The 16,883-nt window shown below is 35.6% G+C and overlaps 1 protein-coding gene across 2 annotated transcripts; it reads right to left on the reverse strand.

Moving 5' to 3' along the window:
- Positions 1–3,032: 3,032 nt before the first annotated feature.
- LOC121737472 (beta-hexosaminidase subunit beta-like) lies at positions 3,033–16,412 on the reverse strand. 2 transcript variants are annotated; one of them, XM_042129150.1, is made up of 10 exons: positions 16,108–16,412; positions 15,138–15,324; positions 14,912–15,024; positions 14,385–14,593; positions 12,163–12,275; positions 11,564–11,765; positions 11,149–11,275; positions 9,636–9,719; positions 6,737–6,936; positions 3,033–3,541 (listed from the first exon to the last, which is right to left on the reverse strand). In XM_042129150.1, the coding sequence occupies exons 1-10, from the start codon at positions 16,387–16,389 to the stop codon at positions 3,376–3,378; spliced, it is 1,683 nt and encodes a 560-aa protein (XP_041985084.1). In that variant the 5' UTR covers positions 16,390–16,412; the 3' UTR covers positions 3,033–3,375. The 2 variants fall into 2 exon arrangements, with proteins under 2 accessions (XP_041985084.1, XP_041985085.1); XM_042129151.1 differs by having other exon boundaries at positions 15,138–15,290; positions 16,108–16,149.
- Positions 16,413–16,883: the final 471 nt, after the last annotated feature.

A 16,883-nucleotide genomic window follows, 5' to 3' on the forward strand; every position in this document is an offset into this window, starting at 1 on the left:
TCACTACAGCCCGTCAAAAAAGTCACGACATTAATAGAGTCGCCACTTGTTTCCGGTGTGGCCTCTTATGGCCACACTGTATCCAGTCACTATAAAAGATTTTGATACTTTATATTAAGTACAGTGTAAAAAACACGTAAATATTATTATGATTTATAACTATATATTATGTAGTTAAGAAAATTTAAAATAATTACAAGAAACAATCTAATCTATGTAAAGTATTATAATCTTTGTATCATAGTCTGTCTCTGTCAAGAAAGTGAAGAAATTAAAAAGTGGCAACATCGTAGTGTCATCCCTTTCAAATCAATCTAAGAAAAAAGGGATGACATTACGATGTTTCCACTTTTAATTTCTTCACTTTCTTGATGGACTATATAAAAATGCAATAACTCGATTAAACGGTTGAACCGATGTGGCTAATTTTAGTCTTAAAATATTCCTGGAAGTCCAGGGAAGGTTTATAAGTGACACGAAGTTCACCGGGACATCCAGTCACAAGTGAGACATATTATGAATTTATAGCACCTGTTATTTAAGTACCCTCTTCCTGAGAGCTGCAGAGCTACTTTGATGACTGCCAGTGAAAGCTGAGAGAAGCTCACTCCTTTTTTATTAAGGAACTACTTATTTAAGAAAATACAAAAAATAAATAAATTAAAAACACGGTTTTGTTATTTTAATAAAATATGATCATCCAAATATTCTACAATGCAGCCGGAAACAGAATCAACGCCACTTTCTAGGTCCATGTAGTTACAGCAGTGGTGTCACAGTGAAGAGGCACTTTCATCTTCAATAAGCAGCTCTTCAATATCCTAATAAAGGGTTAATTCCCACTTCTTGTATTTATTTTCAGTGTTTTTTTTCAAAATGATAGCATATATTCTCCCAGTTATTTCGGTTATTTCGTTAAACGCTTTTTCTGCTACCTGTAAACATAAAACGTAAAAATTGTAATATTATATTACGCTGCATCAAAGTATTAAAGGAGTTAAGCACATATACTGTGACGCGAGAATTTTATATACATCTAAGATATATAATTACGCAAAGCACCTAAGTCAAAGTATCAATCATTGTTAGGCGCGTTATAATATGATAGATTTCTTTGACAGTTCATTGTTTGTTTACGAAGGGTTTATGTAAAATTATTGCTATAATAAACTACATAATACTTACTCAGGCTACTTAAAATTGCAATAAACAATAAAATTAACTAACAAAATTTATAAAACAAACGCTTAATTACCTGCTACTATGGTGATTGAGCGATCAGAATCGGAAATATGGACGCGAGAATTTCAGTAATATTTTCGCATTTTACTATTTTTCTTCAATGAAAATCTTCAAATTTTCAGCACTTATGACACGTCTTTCACTTTAATTATTCATATTAATCACAGTAACATATAGTTTTCACATTGTAAAACTAAATTTAAGCAAATTGAAAATCTTTGTTTTGTAAATTTTATGTCATAGAGTATTGATACAACAAAGGGACAAATGTCAAAAGAGTGTTGCTATTGCTCAAAAAAAAAGTTTCGCCTCCTAGACATTCTTGACGCACTATACCTATTGTTTCGATTTTATTTGTATGGCCACCTTGATAATGTGTTGCCGTGTTTCAAAACACAGATTACTAGTATATATTTTGTTCAAAATTAAGATTACATTACCTGAGCGAGCTTAGTATGCTGAACTGTGAACATAATTCTATTTTCAGGCGCCTATCTTTGAGAATTCGTTGAAAAGTACTAAAGTGCGACAAGGCTTTAAATGAACGTGGTCGGGGGGGCGCTGCTGGTAAAGGAGAACTGTCAATAATGGCGTTTCTGTATGATGGCAGCGTTAGTTCCTTTTTTCGCCACGTTCATTTTAACTTTATAGCCTTATCAAGCTCTATACTAGCACAGAACTGCTTACTAGTTGCCTACTCCTGTTTACTAGTTGCTTACAGCTTACTCTTGCTTACTAGTTGCTTGACATTAGTTTTCACCAAGGTTTTCACCCTACATCTAGTCAAAGTTTTATAGTAAGCAACATTCTTTAACGGCCGTTCCCAATATTTGATCTATCTCTGGTTTTGCCTTACTAGAGATAGGAATAGCTCACATTAGACATTAGAGACATATATTTTATGTCAATTGTGAGCTATTCCTATCTCTAGTAGGGCAAAACCAGAGATAGATCAAATATTGGGAACGGCCGTAAGGCGACATATTGCCAACGTCAAGATATTATCTGTCAGAAATTGGAAGTCAAAAGAACCGTGCCCGCTGCATGGCAATCAGTTTACGTTATAAGTTATAACTGTTCACATTTTTCGCCTCAACTCTGACGCTGGCAACTCCTAAATGGGGAGGCTTACGCCAAAAGAAGAAGAAGAAGTCAAAAGAAGGATTGAGATTTGAATATTTTTTGGTCAAACGTTTAAACGGATTATTTTTAATTATTCGTCGTGTAGGTATTATAAGTTTATTTTTATTTATTATTTACATGGTGCACTTGTCTGATATTATTATTTTATCATTTTTCTTTTGGTTTTTCTTTATGATTTTTCTCAGTTTACTTATCTATAAAAAGAAGCTATAAGTAAATAGTCGAGAATGAAAAAAATCGGCCAAGTGCGAGTTGGACTCGCGCACGAAGGGTTCCGTACCACAATAGCGCAAAAATACGCTAAAACTTGTGTTTTTTTGTATGGGAGCCCCCCTTAAATATTTAATTTATTTTATTTTTAGTATTTGTTGTTATACCGGCAACAGATATACACAATCTGTGAAAATTTCAGAAGTCTAGCTATAGCGGTTCTTAAGTTACAGCCTGGAGAGACACAGACAGACAGACGGACAGACATCGAAGTCTTAGTAATAGGGACCGGTTTTTACCCTTTGGGTACAGAACCCTAAAAATAAAACATCTCTGTGAATTATTTTTATTGCATATAAAAAAAAAAACACTGAAAGTATATACTTTATTTATGTAATTATTGTAATCCTGTGCACCTAGATGTTATAAATTTTAATTACTATAGCAATTATTTTTAAAGGCACTAATCTGTCATCAGTCATCACTCATCACCCGATACAGCGACACTGATATTCGGGGCCACTTTGGGGTACGGTAACCACCCGCCAAACCAACAACCAACCAACCAAACCCGCCTCTGTTCTAGGGCAACTGGGCATGATTTTAAATAACGATGTATGAATAAGGGTGAAGTCACACGAGCGTACTTTGTTTGTTTTATGAATTCGAGAGTTGCAAAATTTCGGCCATGAAAATATTTTTTTATACTAATCATGATTTATTTTCGTCTCAATAAGGTATCATCCTAAGTATGCAGCACGTTCGATCACTATCGTATATTTAAACGACACAAAAGCCAGGTCCACTGGGAGGCTCGGCGGGTATGCCACGGCGGATCATGCGGCACGTGTGCTCCTCCAGCCGCCGGTGTGTGAGCTCCCCGGGGCTCCGCTCAATATCCTTGCTCCAGAGTCTCTCGGCCACTGCGCTCGTTCTTGGCCAAACCCTGGAATTTATTTTTGTCGTGAAATGATTATAAAAGGTGTAACAATAAGTTATAATACTTTAAAGTTTAGGATATTTGGCCCTTATATAGAGTTCACTGTAAAAGTAGCAGAGCTGAAAGATCATTTTTTTGTGATTTATATTTTGTATGGACAAGCGAAACCCCAGAGCGGCGTCATGAGTTTTTCCATACAAAAGTAAAAACAAAGTTACTTTCAGTGCTGCTACTTTCACAGCGAACTCTATACAGGAGATCCATGCACACTCTAAAATTTAATGATTTAGTTTGGTTAAACCCTGTATAAAGGATATTATTCTGTTGTAAAATAAGATGTTGCTGGAAACATAAAATTTAATCATTTAGTTTTGTTACATTCTGTTTAAAGGATATTATTCTGTTGTAAAATCAGATGTTGCTGGCAACTATAAATTATTTTACTTATTGTGCGAGAACCGTACGTCCTTTCCTAGTACTTACTGAGTATCTCCATAAAAATTAAGTATGATCAATTTAGGGAAGTCCGTCTGGGACATTGAGGTACTATAGACTGGAGAGAGCCTTCTATCGGTGTATAAGCGTCAAAAGCGTGTAATGTTCTGTCCTACTTACTAGGACATAACAAAGGAGTCGGTCTGCATATTTCATGCAATAAAAGTGTTAATAAAGGTTTTTAGTGAACATTTAATGCTAGATATTCTTGAGTTTTGTGGTTCCGCTAAACAATAAAGCATAAGAATGGGCAAAGAATGCCTCAAACACGTGGATTTAACATTAAATACGTAAGTTTTGAACAACGTTTTTTGGGCTTTTCAATCGGTATTTTTGTAAGCTAAAAAGATAATTTATAAGTTTATTTATCCCTTATTCGTGCTATATAAGGCATTAGTGCTAAAAATGTCACATCAATTAATAATTTGGCTATAAAAATTGCATAGCTATTTACGTGTGTTTACGGATCCTCATCACTTGAACTATAGTTAATCGATATCATGAACCAATTGACTTTCTTTCCTGTATCATAATGTGCTTCGAAATAATTGACAAAATATATAAATATTCAAGAAAATAAACGCACACTACTTGTATGATAATAAGCACAAAATGGCCACGCGATGACGGGCTAAGACTACATCTATACTATAATACTTTATCTATGGTCTGGGGGCTAAGTCACAGAATACATATTAGTTGGCTAAGTGAAAGTCCATCTAGCGGCAATAACTTCCATATTTTAAACGACTAGTTTCATATGGCTCAGTGGGTAAAACAGTATTGCAGAGGTAGTTTGACCTAAGAAACAGGCAAACTCAGGTACAACCCAAACACATGTCGGACTTGCCCCAATTATTTGTTTACTCAATACAAACTAAATGAGACATTAAGATTATAATAGTATAGTTTCTTTTTCAATACCCCCTACTTACAGATGTCTACATCTACGCTATCTGGTTTGTAGTCAATTAACGGCCGTTCCCAATATTTGATCTATCCTACGAATAATAAAAACTATCTGGTTTTGCCCTACTAGAGATAGGAATAGCTCAAATTAGACATTAGAGACATATATTTTATGTCAATTCAATGCTAGCTGCGATCGGTTGTATGTCAAACCAGAGATATATTGAATATTGGGAACGGCCGTTAGTGTACATAGTTACAATGTCGAAAATCGCCTGTAGATGGACTTGCCCCAAATACTAGGAAACAAAGGAAAGTCCGTCTACAAGATGTTTCTTTGAAATATCAACTATTATTGTCACTCAATTGATACGTGGGGTCTGGGGACATCCAACATCTGTATTAGGTTTATAAAAGATCACATTGTCATCTAATGTGAACACCATCTTTCTTCATTACAAAAGAAATAGATACTTAAATAAATAAAGTATGTTGGGATTCCCCAAGTTGACCTTAATTAAAAACGGTTTTAACAAATTTCTCCTCCCAGCACAATCGAGTAAAGCTTACTTTTTGACCGACTTCCAAAAAGGAGGAGGTTGTTTCTAGTAACTTAAACATAATATGTTACAAATAAGTGAAATTTCATACAAAGGTGTCTCTTGATCTTCGGACACTGAACAGAACTCCTGAACCTTTAAAGATAAAAGTTTTAAAATTACAGCATCGCTTAAGAGGATTCCACACCGCCATTTTTTCCATACAAACTTTGTCCCCTGTTTCCTCCCTGGATAATGCTAGTAGAGTTATAATTTTTTTCCTGAACATCTACGGCTACTAATATAATGTCCCTATGTTTTCTTTATTTTCATAATTTAATTATTAAATAAGATATGAACGTTCAAAAACCTAAAAAAATGGCCAGATTTTCCGCTGTGTTCAAACGTCCAGAAAACAGATTTGGCTAGATTATACAAAAAAAAGCAAAACATAGGAACACAGCTCAAGCCTTTTTTTAATCTTTAATGAAAAAAGTACTTAAACGGTTAAGTTTTGGAGAAGGAATCAGGGGACAACGAATCGTTGATTTTCTGGATTTTCTGCAGTTGTCTCTATCGCGTTCTGCGGTATAGGCTTGAGGTAAGGGAGACAGCTATAGATATTACACGTACTTTTTTTTCATTTCTCTAGCCCCTGGTGTATCCTCTTAAATAACTACAAGCATTTACCACAATTTCGCTTACAGTAACATAATGTGAATAGTTAACATTCGTAAGTAATGGTTATTTTTAAGCATAAAGCCTTATCTTGTAGATAACTAAAAAGATAAAGGGTCCTGTTTCACCACTTCCTGATAAGGCTATCCACCAATTAACTTGACAGATCAATTATGGAGAAACTGTCAAAAAAGTTGTGAATAGCCTATTAGGCACTTTATCAGAAAGTGGTGAAACAGGCCCTTAAATTTTTATTTTTTAACAAAAAATTTAAACCAACTTCCAAGGTAAAAACAATAATATTCTTAAAAATATGATCTAAAAAGTATGAAATAATTCTTATTCTTCATTAGTGCCTTTTTCGAAATTCGACCCTCAACCAATTTCGATTGCTGTACTCAATTTTCATTCTTTTGAAGTCGGTACCGGCCAAGTTTTATGTCAAGTATCTCAGTTCTCTTCAAACGAATGAAAATTGAGTACAGATAACAGAATAGGTTGAGGTTAAGTCGAATTTCGAAAAAGGCACTAATGAAGTATAAGAATTTAAAAGCTTACTATTAAATTGATAGTGTCAAACCTGCTCATAACATTCCTATCGTCAACCATCTCTCCCCACATACAAGCTTCACCGCCGACGATGCCTTCCACCAAGACGTCACTAGCCACGTCGGCCACCATCTGGCGCGGGTCAGCCTCGTACAGCTCCTCCCATTTCACGCTCAAGTAATCCAAATACCAGGAAGACGAGAACAACACCTTGTGGCCCTTCTTTAAGATCTGTAAAAAAACGCTCGACTTGGCGTTCAATATGTTTTAATTATACATCCTACTAATATTATAAAGGCGAAAAATTGTTTGGATGTATGGATGTGTGGATGTATGGATGTTTGTTACTCTTTCACGCAAAAACTACTGAACGGATTTTAATGAATCTTTACAATAATATAGCTTATACATCAGAATAACACATAGGCTACAATTTTAACCGACTCTCAAACTGGTGTTATGTCCGTTTTCTTATATTCAACGATTACTCCGCCGTTTGTTAACCGATTTTCAAAATTTTTCTTTTGGTATATAGGGTATCATCCCAATTTGGTATTATATTCACAAAAGTGGTGATTTGATGAAGGATCCATAAGTAATCGAGGGAACTCCTCAAAACTTATAGGGATATATGTGGTGACTTCGGTTTCGTGAGAAGTATTCTAAGCATATGCTACCAACAAGTAAGATTTTGCACCCAGATATACCTGGTATACCGTGGTTCGGAGGGTGCTGAGAGAACTCCTGATTCTTTATAGATACAAGTTTGGGAGTTTCGGCGTTGTTTTAAGGACAGAAAGCATATGCTACTGTGCAAATTACATTCATCATCATCATCATCATCATCACTACCATATTATACCATTTCATAGTCTTTTAGATCGAAACTCGAGTTTGTCAAGCGATAATTAAAAAAAATCTATACCTACCTAATAATATAAACCTGAAGAGTATGTTTGCTTGAACGCGTCAATCTCAGGAACTACAGGTCTGATTTAAAAACTTATCTCAGTGTTAGATAGATCATTTATCAAGTAAGACTATAATAGGCTATATTATATTATCACGCTAAGACTAATACGACCGAAGAAACTCAGGAAAATGTGGGAAAACGGGGAAATATTTTTTATGGGAAAATGTGGGTACGGTTTCTGTAAAATTCCTAATTTACGCGGGCGAAGCCGCGCGGGACATCTAGTTCTAAATATATCTGAGATTGACTAGCCTAGTCACAAAGACCTCTTTGGTACTACCATTACAGTAATTAACCATCCTTACTCATTAGGAGTATTATAATATTATACTTTTTATACATTGCAAGGACAACTTTATCTAGCTTTGTCATAAATCATAATCGTCGTACCTACATAATGATGTTGGTATACAAAACTAAATAGCACAAGGTTGACTGTGCTAATATTATCGTAGCTAGGGTGGAGCTGTATATTGATTAAACCAAGGGTGGCCAACCTTTTCAACACGGTTGAGCAAATAAATGAATTATGAATTACGGGCCAAAATTCGGAAGTGGAATTTTACCCCGGTCCGCACTACCAAATTTTATGTATACGCGTGCCAGGTAAATTCGCGCACAGTCAAAATCGGATAAACTGTACTAATTTTTCCTATTAGAACTTAGAGCCTTCAACAAAAAAAAAAACTGTAATAAGCAAAGAAAATACCCCAGTCACGCGCAGAGTTATCTGACACACACTCTGACTAAGCAGCGCACAAAAAAAAACATTACCGTAAGTATATATATTTTGGAGTTTGACATATTGTGTTGATTTCAAAAGTAAAAGAAAACAGTGTTTGTTTGCTTTTTATAGTAATTATGATTAAGGTAATTTTAGTATTATCTTTTTTTACTTTAAAAAAATGTGCTCGGCTCCGCGGGTCACAAGGTAACAGACGGCGGGCCGCGTGTTGGCCACCCTTGGATTAAACCATGGGTTGACGTCATCGGACATGGGGGAAGGAACGGGCATTCCCCATTCCTGACAATGTAGACGAGCAATTTTTGTCACAAGAACGTTTGGACCAAAGAGAATAATATTATTATAATTACTACCTACGTACTACGTAGTACGTGGTTTGGACACCAGTGATCCAGTGAATGACAACACTGCTAATGCATTTATGAAATCAACCTTTTCAAACGGAGAGCTGGCGACCAAATAGGTCATGTAGCTTCATCTGTATTAAAACTCCGTTAACTATTTCCCTGAACAACCCTTTCTCATAATTTGCATGCTGGCAGGCCGTGGGCGGTGGGTGTGGCCCGTGTGGGACCAGTGGGAGTAGTGGGGTAAGGAAAAAAAAGGAAAAAAATGTAGGTTCAGCTGTATTAAAACTCCGTTAGCTACTTCCCTGAACTACCCTTCCTGATACTCTGCGTGCTGGCAGGCCGTGGACGGTGGGTGTGGGAGTAGTGGGGTGGGAAAAAATGTACAAAAACTGGCAACCCCTTCCCACCACCCGATCGATTTAAATTTTTTTTTGGGTGCACAGGAAGTCCAGAGCAGCTGTTTGGAAAGAAAATTAAAGTTGCTGAACCTACATATTTTTTTCATTTTTTTCCCCACGCCATCACTCCCACACCCATCGCCCACGGCCTGCCAGCACGCAGATTATTAGAAAGGGTTGTTCAGGGAAGTAGCTAACGGAGTTTTAACACAGCTGAATCTACATGACCTATTTGGTCGTCAGCTCTTAGCGCACATATAATATTAATTGTTATTCTTATTGTAGTACAGTTTTTTAATTGTTATATTATATTAAGTATAAGCAGAGACCAGCCATGTATAAGTAATCAATAATCATCTTCAAAGTTAAAAAATTAATTAAATTAGTATTTAAAATGTATCTATCCAGATTCCAGGCATATAGGCATATAGGCATTAGACTGGGTTTCTATCGTCAATACTCACCTTGATCATTTCTGCCACCCAATAATATTTCCACACCTGGACTAGTGTGTCTTTGTCCAAGGGAACTCTGTTATCGAAAACTTCCTGAAATACGTAACACAAAATACGTATCGATAAATAAAATAATTATGATCACTGTTAACTGGCAATAGGCAATTTCAAAGGATTCATATTATTGAGATCTTTAGCCCCAATTTCACCAACGACTATTCTTGTGTTTCTTATCCCCTCGTCTGTCGAATTTTTAAATACGCCATCTAATGGCGTATTTAAAAACAGGCGTATCTGTCGGACGCCAGTACACGGCGTTTTTTTCCCCCGTATTTTAACGTCATGATTTTGCGATAAAAACATATTCTATCCTGCTCAAACTTATACAAAGTACTGGAGATACGACAAGGAAGGAACAGAATACTACGTATAACAACACGTGATACAAAAATTTCAAATTCCAACTCAGTATTTGCAACGCAGTGCAAAGCAGTGCGGGTTTTTTACCTTTAAATTATTATAATTACCGTGTGTTTAAGGTGAAAATTGTGTTTTTATAATGAACGGGTAAGTAATAAACAGTTTTTAATTCATATCTTATGTTATAGACGATGAATAATTTTGAATGAATGGTTTATTTTTTAAATAACATACGAAATATTGGCGTGTATTGACTTTCACCTACTTACACCTTAGGATTAACAAAATATTGTAGGGTAAAATAATATTAAATTATATAAATTATGTTAGTGTATATCATACAGATTCTAACAACATAAACTGTATATATATATTTCATACAAAATTAGGGAGTTTTCGTCATTTTAATGCGACGGGGCGCTATTTCCAGTCCTAGGCCGAAATCTGTCTGACAGATACGCCCGATGAAAGAGAAAATATGACATTTTAACAAACTGTTAACAATAACAGACGTTGGTGAAATTGGGCCTTAACTGACTAATTATTACTTAATAGATCCAGGAGTATCTACTCTAGAACATGGAATTTATTATAAGTTAAGGCCATCCCCTGAGCAAACGACCTTGACCATAACACAGAAATCAGAATACATAATTAGTGCCTTACGGTAACCATTAGTGCATTTGCCGCGTTGCCGAGATCGCGCCAAAATCTTTTTTTTTTTAACTTATTACTTGAATTAAAAAAATTCAAACGTCCAATAATATGTAGTTCATGAAATTGTCGATCTATTGGCGTGCGTTTCAAATAACCGTAATTTGTAAATACTAGGGAGATACTGAATTTATGCTTGAATTTAAATAAATTGGTATTACTTTGGAAGTTTGGAAGCTGATAATATTATCATGAGTATAAAAAACAAAAATAGGAAATTAGTACCTATGAAAGGAACGTTCATAATTTAAACTACTTACTTAAGATTATTGCTGTAAGTATTTTTATTATAATTTTGTAGCTTTCAAAATAAGAGTTAATTAAAGGTTCTAAAAACGGTAAATTACGGCATCTCCGTAGGGGGAGCGACGTCTTAATAAGGTTTTACCTGCCACACAATGGCCTTGGAGCCGTCCGCCAGCAGAGGTATGGTCCTCTTCATGAACAGAGCATGCAACCCTTTTGCGTCGATACCATGTTCCCGCATATACGCCTGAAGCTCAGGGTTAGACTGCCTACAAGAAGACGAAAAAAAAGTTTATAATAATTGCACGAAACTTGCACGAGACATTTATTATTTATACGAGTAATATTAACTTGGCTGAACTTAACTGTACAGCTAGCTGTGTAGATATTGCAATTATTGCAACAATTGCAATTGTGTTTAAACTTTAAAGCCTATAAATAAAAATACAATTTTAACTACAACATTATTGTTGTAAAATGTAAATTGTAAAAATAATGTATTTAGAATTAAGATTTCAAATTAATGATCGTTAATTTTGACAAACGTAGAAATTTACCAGCATTTAAGTATAATTTCATCACCGCCAATATGAAAATATTTATCAGGAAACCAATTTTGCACTTCTTGAAACAGTTCCCGGAGAAATTCATACGTGTGATTGTTGATGGGATTAATCGGGCCCAAACCTACGACTTGGCTCCTTTTGTAGCACTCTACTAGAAGTTTAGGGTACGCGTTACCCCACGATCGGGTGTGCCCTGGTGGTACCAAAACATATATTGACTTTTTACCCTAAAATGCTCGAACGTTAATTAATAATAATGTGTATGTATATCGAAAATACACTTAAAAGAATTAAATTTAGTATTTGTCCTGTTATTATTTTTCTTTGTGTGGAGAATGGCTATTATCCATAATATTATATTTTTATATTAAATAGGACAATTTTGATTGGAATCCATTTAAATTTTAAACTCATTTATTTATTTATTATATTATATATTTGTAGCCATTGAGGTCATGAGGTGTGAAAAAGGATAGCAAAGAGGATGACTTTATATATATTTTATATGATGTAAAAAATAAATTAAATAATTAATTAAAAATAATTAATTTTGACGTACGTTATATGTACTTAAGTACCTATTTACTTGCCTGGAACATCAAATTCGGCCACTACCCGTATTCCACGATCTCTCGCATACTCGACTATTTTGCGTATGTCCTCTTTTGTGTATAACATCGACGAATGGTACGATCCTTGTTTGCTAAAAAATGATGCAACTAATTAATAAAATAAAAAAATGAAGCTAAAAGTGTTATATAGCTATAAAGCCAGCAAAATCTTAAAGTTTGATAGGCAAGGCGCATCAGGGTGTATAGCCAACTAAACGACAAAAAAATACGCCTGGAAACTTTATTGTAAGTAATTAAGTATCTATGAAAACTAGTTTCAGGTGTTCTTGGGTTATGGCTGTGGTTATTGCCATTGGGTCACTGAACTTTATAATATTATTTGGATAGCTTTTCGTGTGACGTCCACTTATTATTATTTATTACTAGATGAAGCCCGCAACTCCATTGCGTCAAAAACTCGTTTAACGCGCCGGAACCGTACACTTTTCCGGGACAAAAAGTATCCTATGTCCTTTCCCGGGACTCAAAGTATCTCCATGCCAAATTTCAGCAAAATCTGTTCAGCGGTTTGGGCGTGAAGAGGTAACAGACAGACAGACAGACAGACGGACAGACACACTTTCGCATTTATAATATTAGTATGGATTTATATTCGTATTCGCGTTAGAACATTGCGCGTGCTGATAAAATATTCCTGTTGATTGCATGTAGCCGATTGCAAGTTGCAACCCACGACTTTGTTATTAGCTGCATAAAATATTATCATTTACTAATATTATTTTATGACATGTGCCATGCTAGTAAATAATATTATGAACATTGAATTGGCTATATACAAAGTACCTAATAAAGACAATAATTATACTTAAAGATGATTGGATTTTTTAACACTGTTTTTAGAAGTTTTGTTAAGGCAAGGCCTGAGCAAACGACCTTGACCATACAATTGCCGCGTTGCGTTGCTGAGATCGCGCCAAAATCCTATTTTTTTACTTATCTTAGTTCAAAATTGACCTAAAAAAATTCAAACGTCCAGTATGTAGTTAATGAAATTGTCGATCTATTAGCGTGTGTTTCAAATAACCGTAATTTGTAAATACTAGGGAGATACTGAATGTATGCTTGAATTTAAATAAATTGGTATTATTTTAGAAGCTGATAACATGAGTATAAAAAACAAAAATAGGGAATTAATAACTATGAAGGGAACGTTCATATTATACTGAAGATTATTGCTGTATTTTTATTATAATTTTGTAGCTTTCAAATTATGAGTTAATATGGCTCTAAAAACAGTAAATTACGGCATCTCCGTAGGGGAGGCGTCTTAAGATGTGCTTATACGGGCAACTAAAATTGCTCAATTCCAGTCAATTCTCGTCAACTATGACGTCTCGACTACATCACGCAATTTGCGGCAACAACCAGCAGTATTGCGCAATACAATTGCCTGCAATTTCCAAGGCCATTGGATATACGTCAATTCGTATCTGCGACATTGAGCGATATGCAAATCTGGGACAATTAGAAGCAATATCTTAATTCTAATTTATTGAAATAGTTGGTAGTCATGAAGTCATAGTTGATGAGAATTTGACTGGAATTGAGCAATTTTAGTTGCCCGAATAAGCGCAGCTTTACACAAGCAATAATTGCTCGGCGACACGAATGGACCGATCTGGAGCAGTCAGTGGAGCACTATAGAGCAATTTCAATAAATTGCGGCAATTATTTCTACGATATTGCTTCTTATTGCTCCTGAGTCCAGATATTTCATATCGTTTAATGTCGCAGATACGAATTGACGTAAGTATATCCGATGGGCTTGGAAATTCCAGGCTGCTTGTTGTTGCTTGTTGCCGCAAATTGCTTGATATTGTAGTCGCTTACTACAATATCAAGCAACGTTAGGTTGTTATAATAGGAAATTTCAAAACAATAATTATTCATGAATTCCAAATCCATACTTAGTACTTACAATGAAACACGCTCAGAAATTGGAGCCTATGTCATTGTTTACAAACAAATCGTTTTATCGCATAAGCAAAGTAGTCAGGGAGCCCTAGAACATTTTTTTTATTACTATCAAGCAAATTTTTAGTGAGCTGTAGCTTCATTCTGATAAGACGAACAACATTTTTATCTGCGAAAAATCTCGAAAGTGGTAGGTACCTAACAGAAATAGAAAGGATTTCATACTTTGATTTGATGGTACTAAAATATAGATGGAGAAGTCTTACCTAAGCTCCGGAAACTTTTCGCTCTGGTACGGGAAGCTCTGGTCGTCAACTATGTGCCAATGCAAAACATTCATTTTGTTCATAGCCATAGCGTCGATAGTGCGCACGATGTTGGTGACGGTGATGTAGTGGCGCGATGTATCCAGCAGCAACCCTCGATGCTGATAGCGTGGGGAGTCTTTTATATGTGTAGCTTGAATTATAAGTGCCTGCAAATTGTATCTTTAGTCTGTAGTATAATGGCCGGTATAGTCAGTACTCAAGATGCATCTCGGTCTCAAGACACGGTTCAGGCTCTGTGATTGGTTGGTTGCCAAAATTTAGACCAATCATAGAGCCTAACCGCGTCTTGAGACCGGGTCGCATCTTAAATACTGACTATTTATACCAGCCAGAAACCTGATGAAAGATGCTTTAAAATCGTCAAGTGGCCTACCAACTTGATTGATCGTCTTACGTTTATAAAAAAAAAATATGTAAGTATTTGGATACTAATTACTTCTAACTTGCTTAGCTCATTAACTTACGTTGTCATCATCTGAATAATAAACAAGCTGTGTAAAGGTCTCCAGTCCCCTCAGACAGCCCCAAACCGACTGACATTTAAGGGTAGAATTCGATAGTATTATAGACAAATCGTCTGCAAGAAAAACAGGAAAATAATAACTTGGGACAAAATTGTCCTTATATTTTAACCGACTATCACATAAATTGTACTCAGGATAAATTTAATTTTAAAATATTTCTACATACAACTTTCGTCCATATCAAAATGAGGGTATTCTTCACACGGAGATGCTAAATCTACATACAGCTCTTCTAGTGTTCTGTAAACTTCGTCATCATTTCTGGCAGTTATTTCTTGATCAATACCTTTTATTATAATATCCTTATATCGGTTAATAGCTAGAACGAGAATATCACAAGTTTCTTTTCTTATCTAAAACAAGAAAAGTTAACAGAGAAATATGTTTTATTTCTTGGATGGCCAGCATGAGTCAGGCACGGCAAATTGTTTATACTTTTACGAAGAGAATAATAATAAACGTGACATTCTTTACCTTAGGGCTGGGACACAAAAACACGGCATGACGTCGTACGACGTCGTACGGTGCCGTGTCGTGGGAATCCACGACGCGCGTCGTAAAAAACCACGGCATGGCGCCGTACGGCGTAGTACGACGTCGCGTCTTTAGAAACTCATCTTGAATTTCTACGTGAGTTTCTACGGCACGACGTCGTACGACGCCGTACGGCGCCGTGCCGTGGGGTTTTTTACGACGCGCGTCGTGGATTCCCACGACACGGCGCCGGCGTACGACGTCGTGCCGTATTTTTGTGTCCCGGCCCGGGTGAAGACGAATGAGCGTAATTTTGTGAGTCGTGACTTCGTGACTCGTGAGTCACAGAATTTCGGTTGGCAGAAATTCTGCTGCATTCAGTCATAGAAAATTCCTACGTCATTCACACGAGCGTAATTTTGTGAGTCAAGATTAATGAAAAATAATTAATTTACGCGACCGAAATTTTAAAAAATTACGCTCGTTTGGCTTCACGGTTCACCCTTAATATTGAAATAATATAGCGTGGGCGTCTGGACTTTTCTAAGGTACAACCGTGCGACTTTTGTTACAATTGTTTTTTTTATTTTATTTTATATTATTTAATTCGTAATGCAAGTAGGTAATGTTAATTCATAATAAGTGTCAATGAAAAAACCTACCTCTATTTTAAAAACCGACACGTTCAACTTGTAAAACACGTCATTTTGTCGGAGTTCATATTCAGGCTTTGGCCATACTTCTCCTTTCGTCGGCGGATACTTGGGTCCAGGAAATGCTATATAATAGTCATCACTCGAAAAAAACACTTGGAAAATAATAAAATAATACAGACAAAGAAAAACCACTATGACTAATGAAAATAAGTAATATTTTCGCGAACGTATATAACGTAGCATACTGAACTTTAGGCTTTCAGCGCTAACACCTTCGTATCCTCCCATGGCCGCCCGCCAACTGTTTTTTGTAGGCACTAGGCAGTTAGGCACTCGACGCCGCCCTTACGAAGAGTGCAATAAGTAGGTTTTGACTACTTTCGAGATATTGGCGGTTAAAGATTTAATTTTTGTTTTGTGTGTATCTTCGTAACTATGAAAGCTATCGGTTTGAAACTTTTACTAAACGACAGATAAAATAATGCTTAATTTTATGTGGTATATTATATTTGTACATACGTTTATATACACACTAAAAAACGCAATAATGTATTTATCATTAGGACTTATGATTTTTTTTTTATATAGCATGCCTAATCATAACTGTAATAACTACCCTACTTATTGCAGTTTTTGTTAGTAAACTAAAATATTGCTCTTTTGTGTAGCACAAACTATAGGATGCCCTATAGTTTATTCCAACCATATGTGCATTAACTATCCTAGTTATTACGGTTTTTCTTAGTATTAGTTGTAATTAGTTGTAAGGCGGAGACGGTACA

The sequence above is a fragment of the Aricia agestis genome, chromosome 20 (assembly GCF_905147365.1).
Source record: "Aricia agestis chromosome 20, ilAriAges1.1, whole genome shotgun sequence".
NCBI classification, from domain to species: domain Eukaryota; kingdom Metazoa; phylum Arthropoda; class Insecta; order Lepidoptera; family Lycaenidae; genus Aricia; species Aricia agestis.

Bases quoted from the DNA above. Each gene is read 5' to 3' on its own strand.
- LOC121737472 (XM_042129150.1), bottom strand. From the start codon at position 16,389: ATGGGAGGATACGAAGGTGTTAGCGCTGAAAGCCTAAAGTTCAGTATG. The intron at 14,594-14,911 runs GTAAGTTAATGA...TACAATTTGCAG, and splicing joins ATTATTCAGATGATGACAAC to GCACTTATAATTCAAGCTAC. The intron at 9,720-11,148 runs GTAAAACCTTAT...TACGTATTTCAG, and splicing joins CCAAGGCCATTGTGTGGCAG to GAAGTTTTCGATAACAGAGT.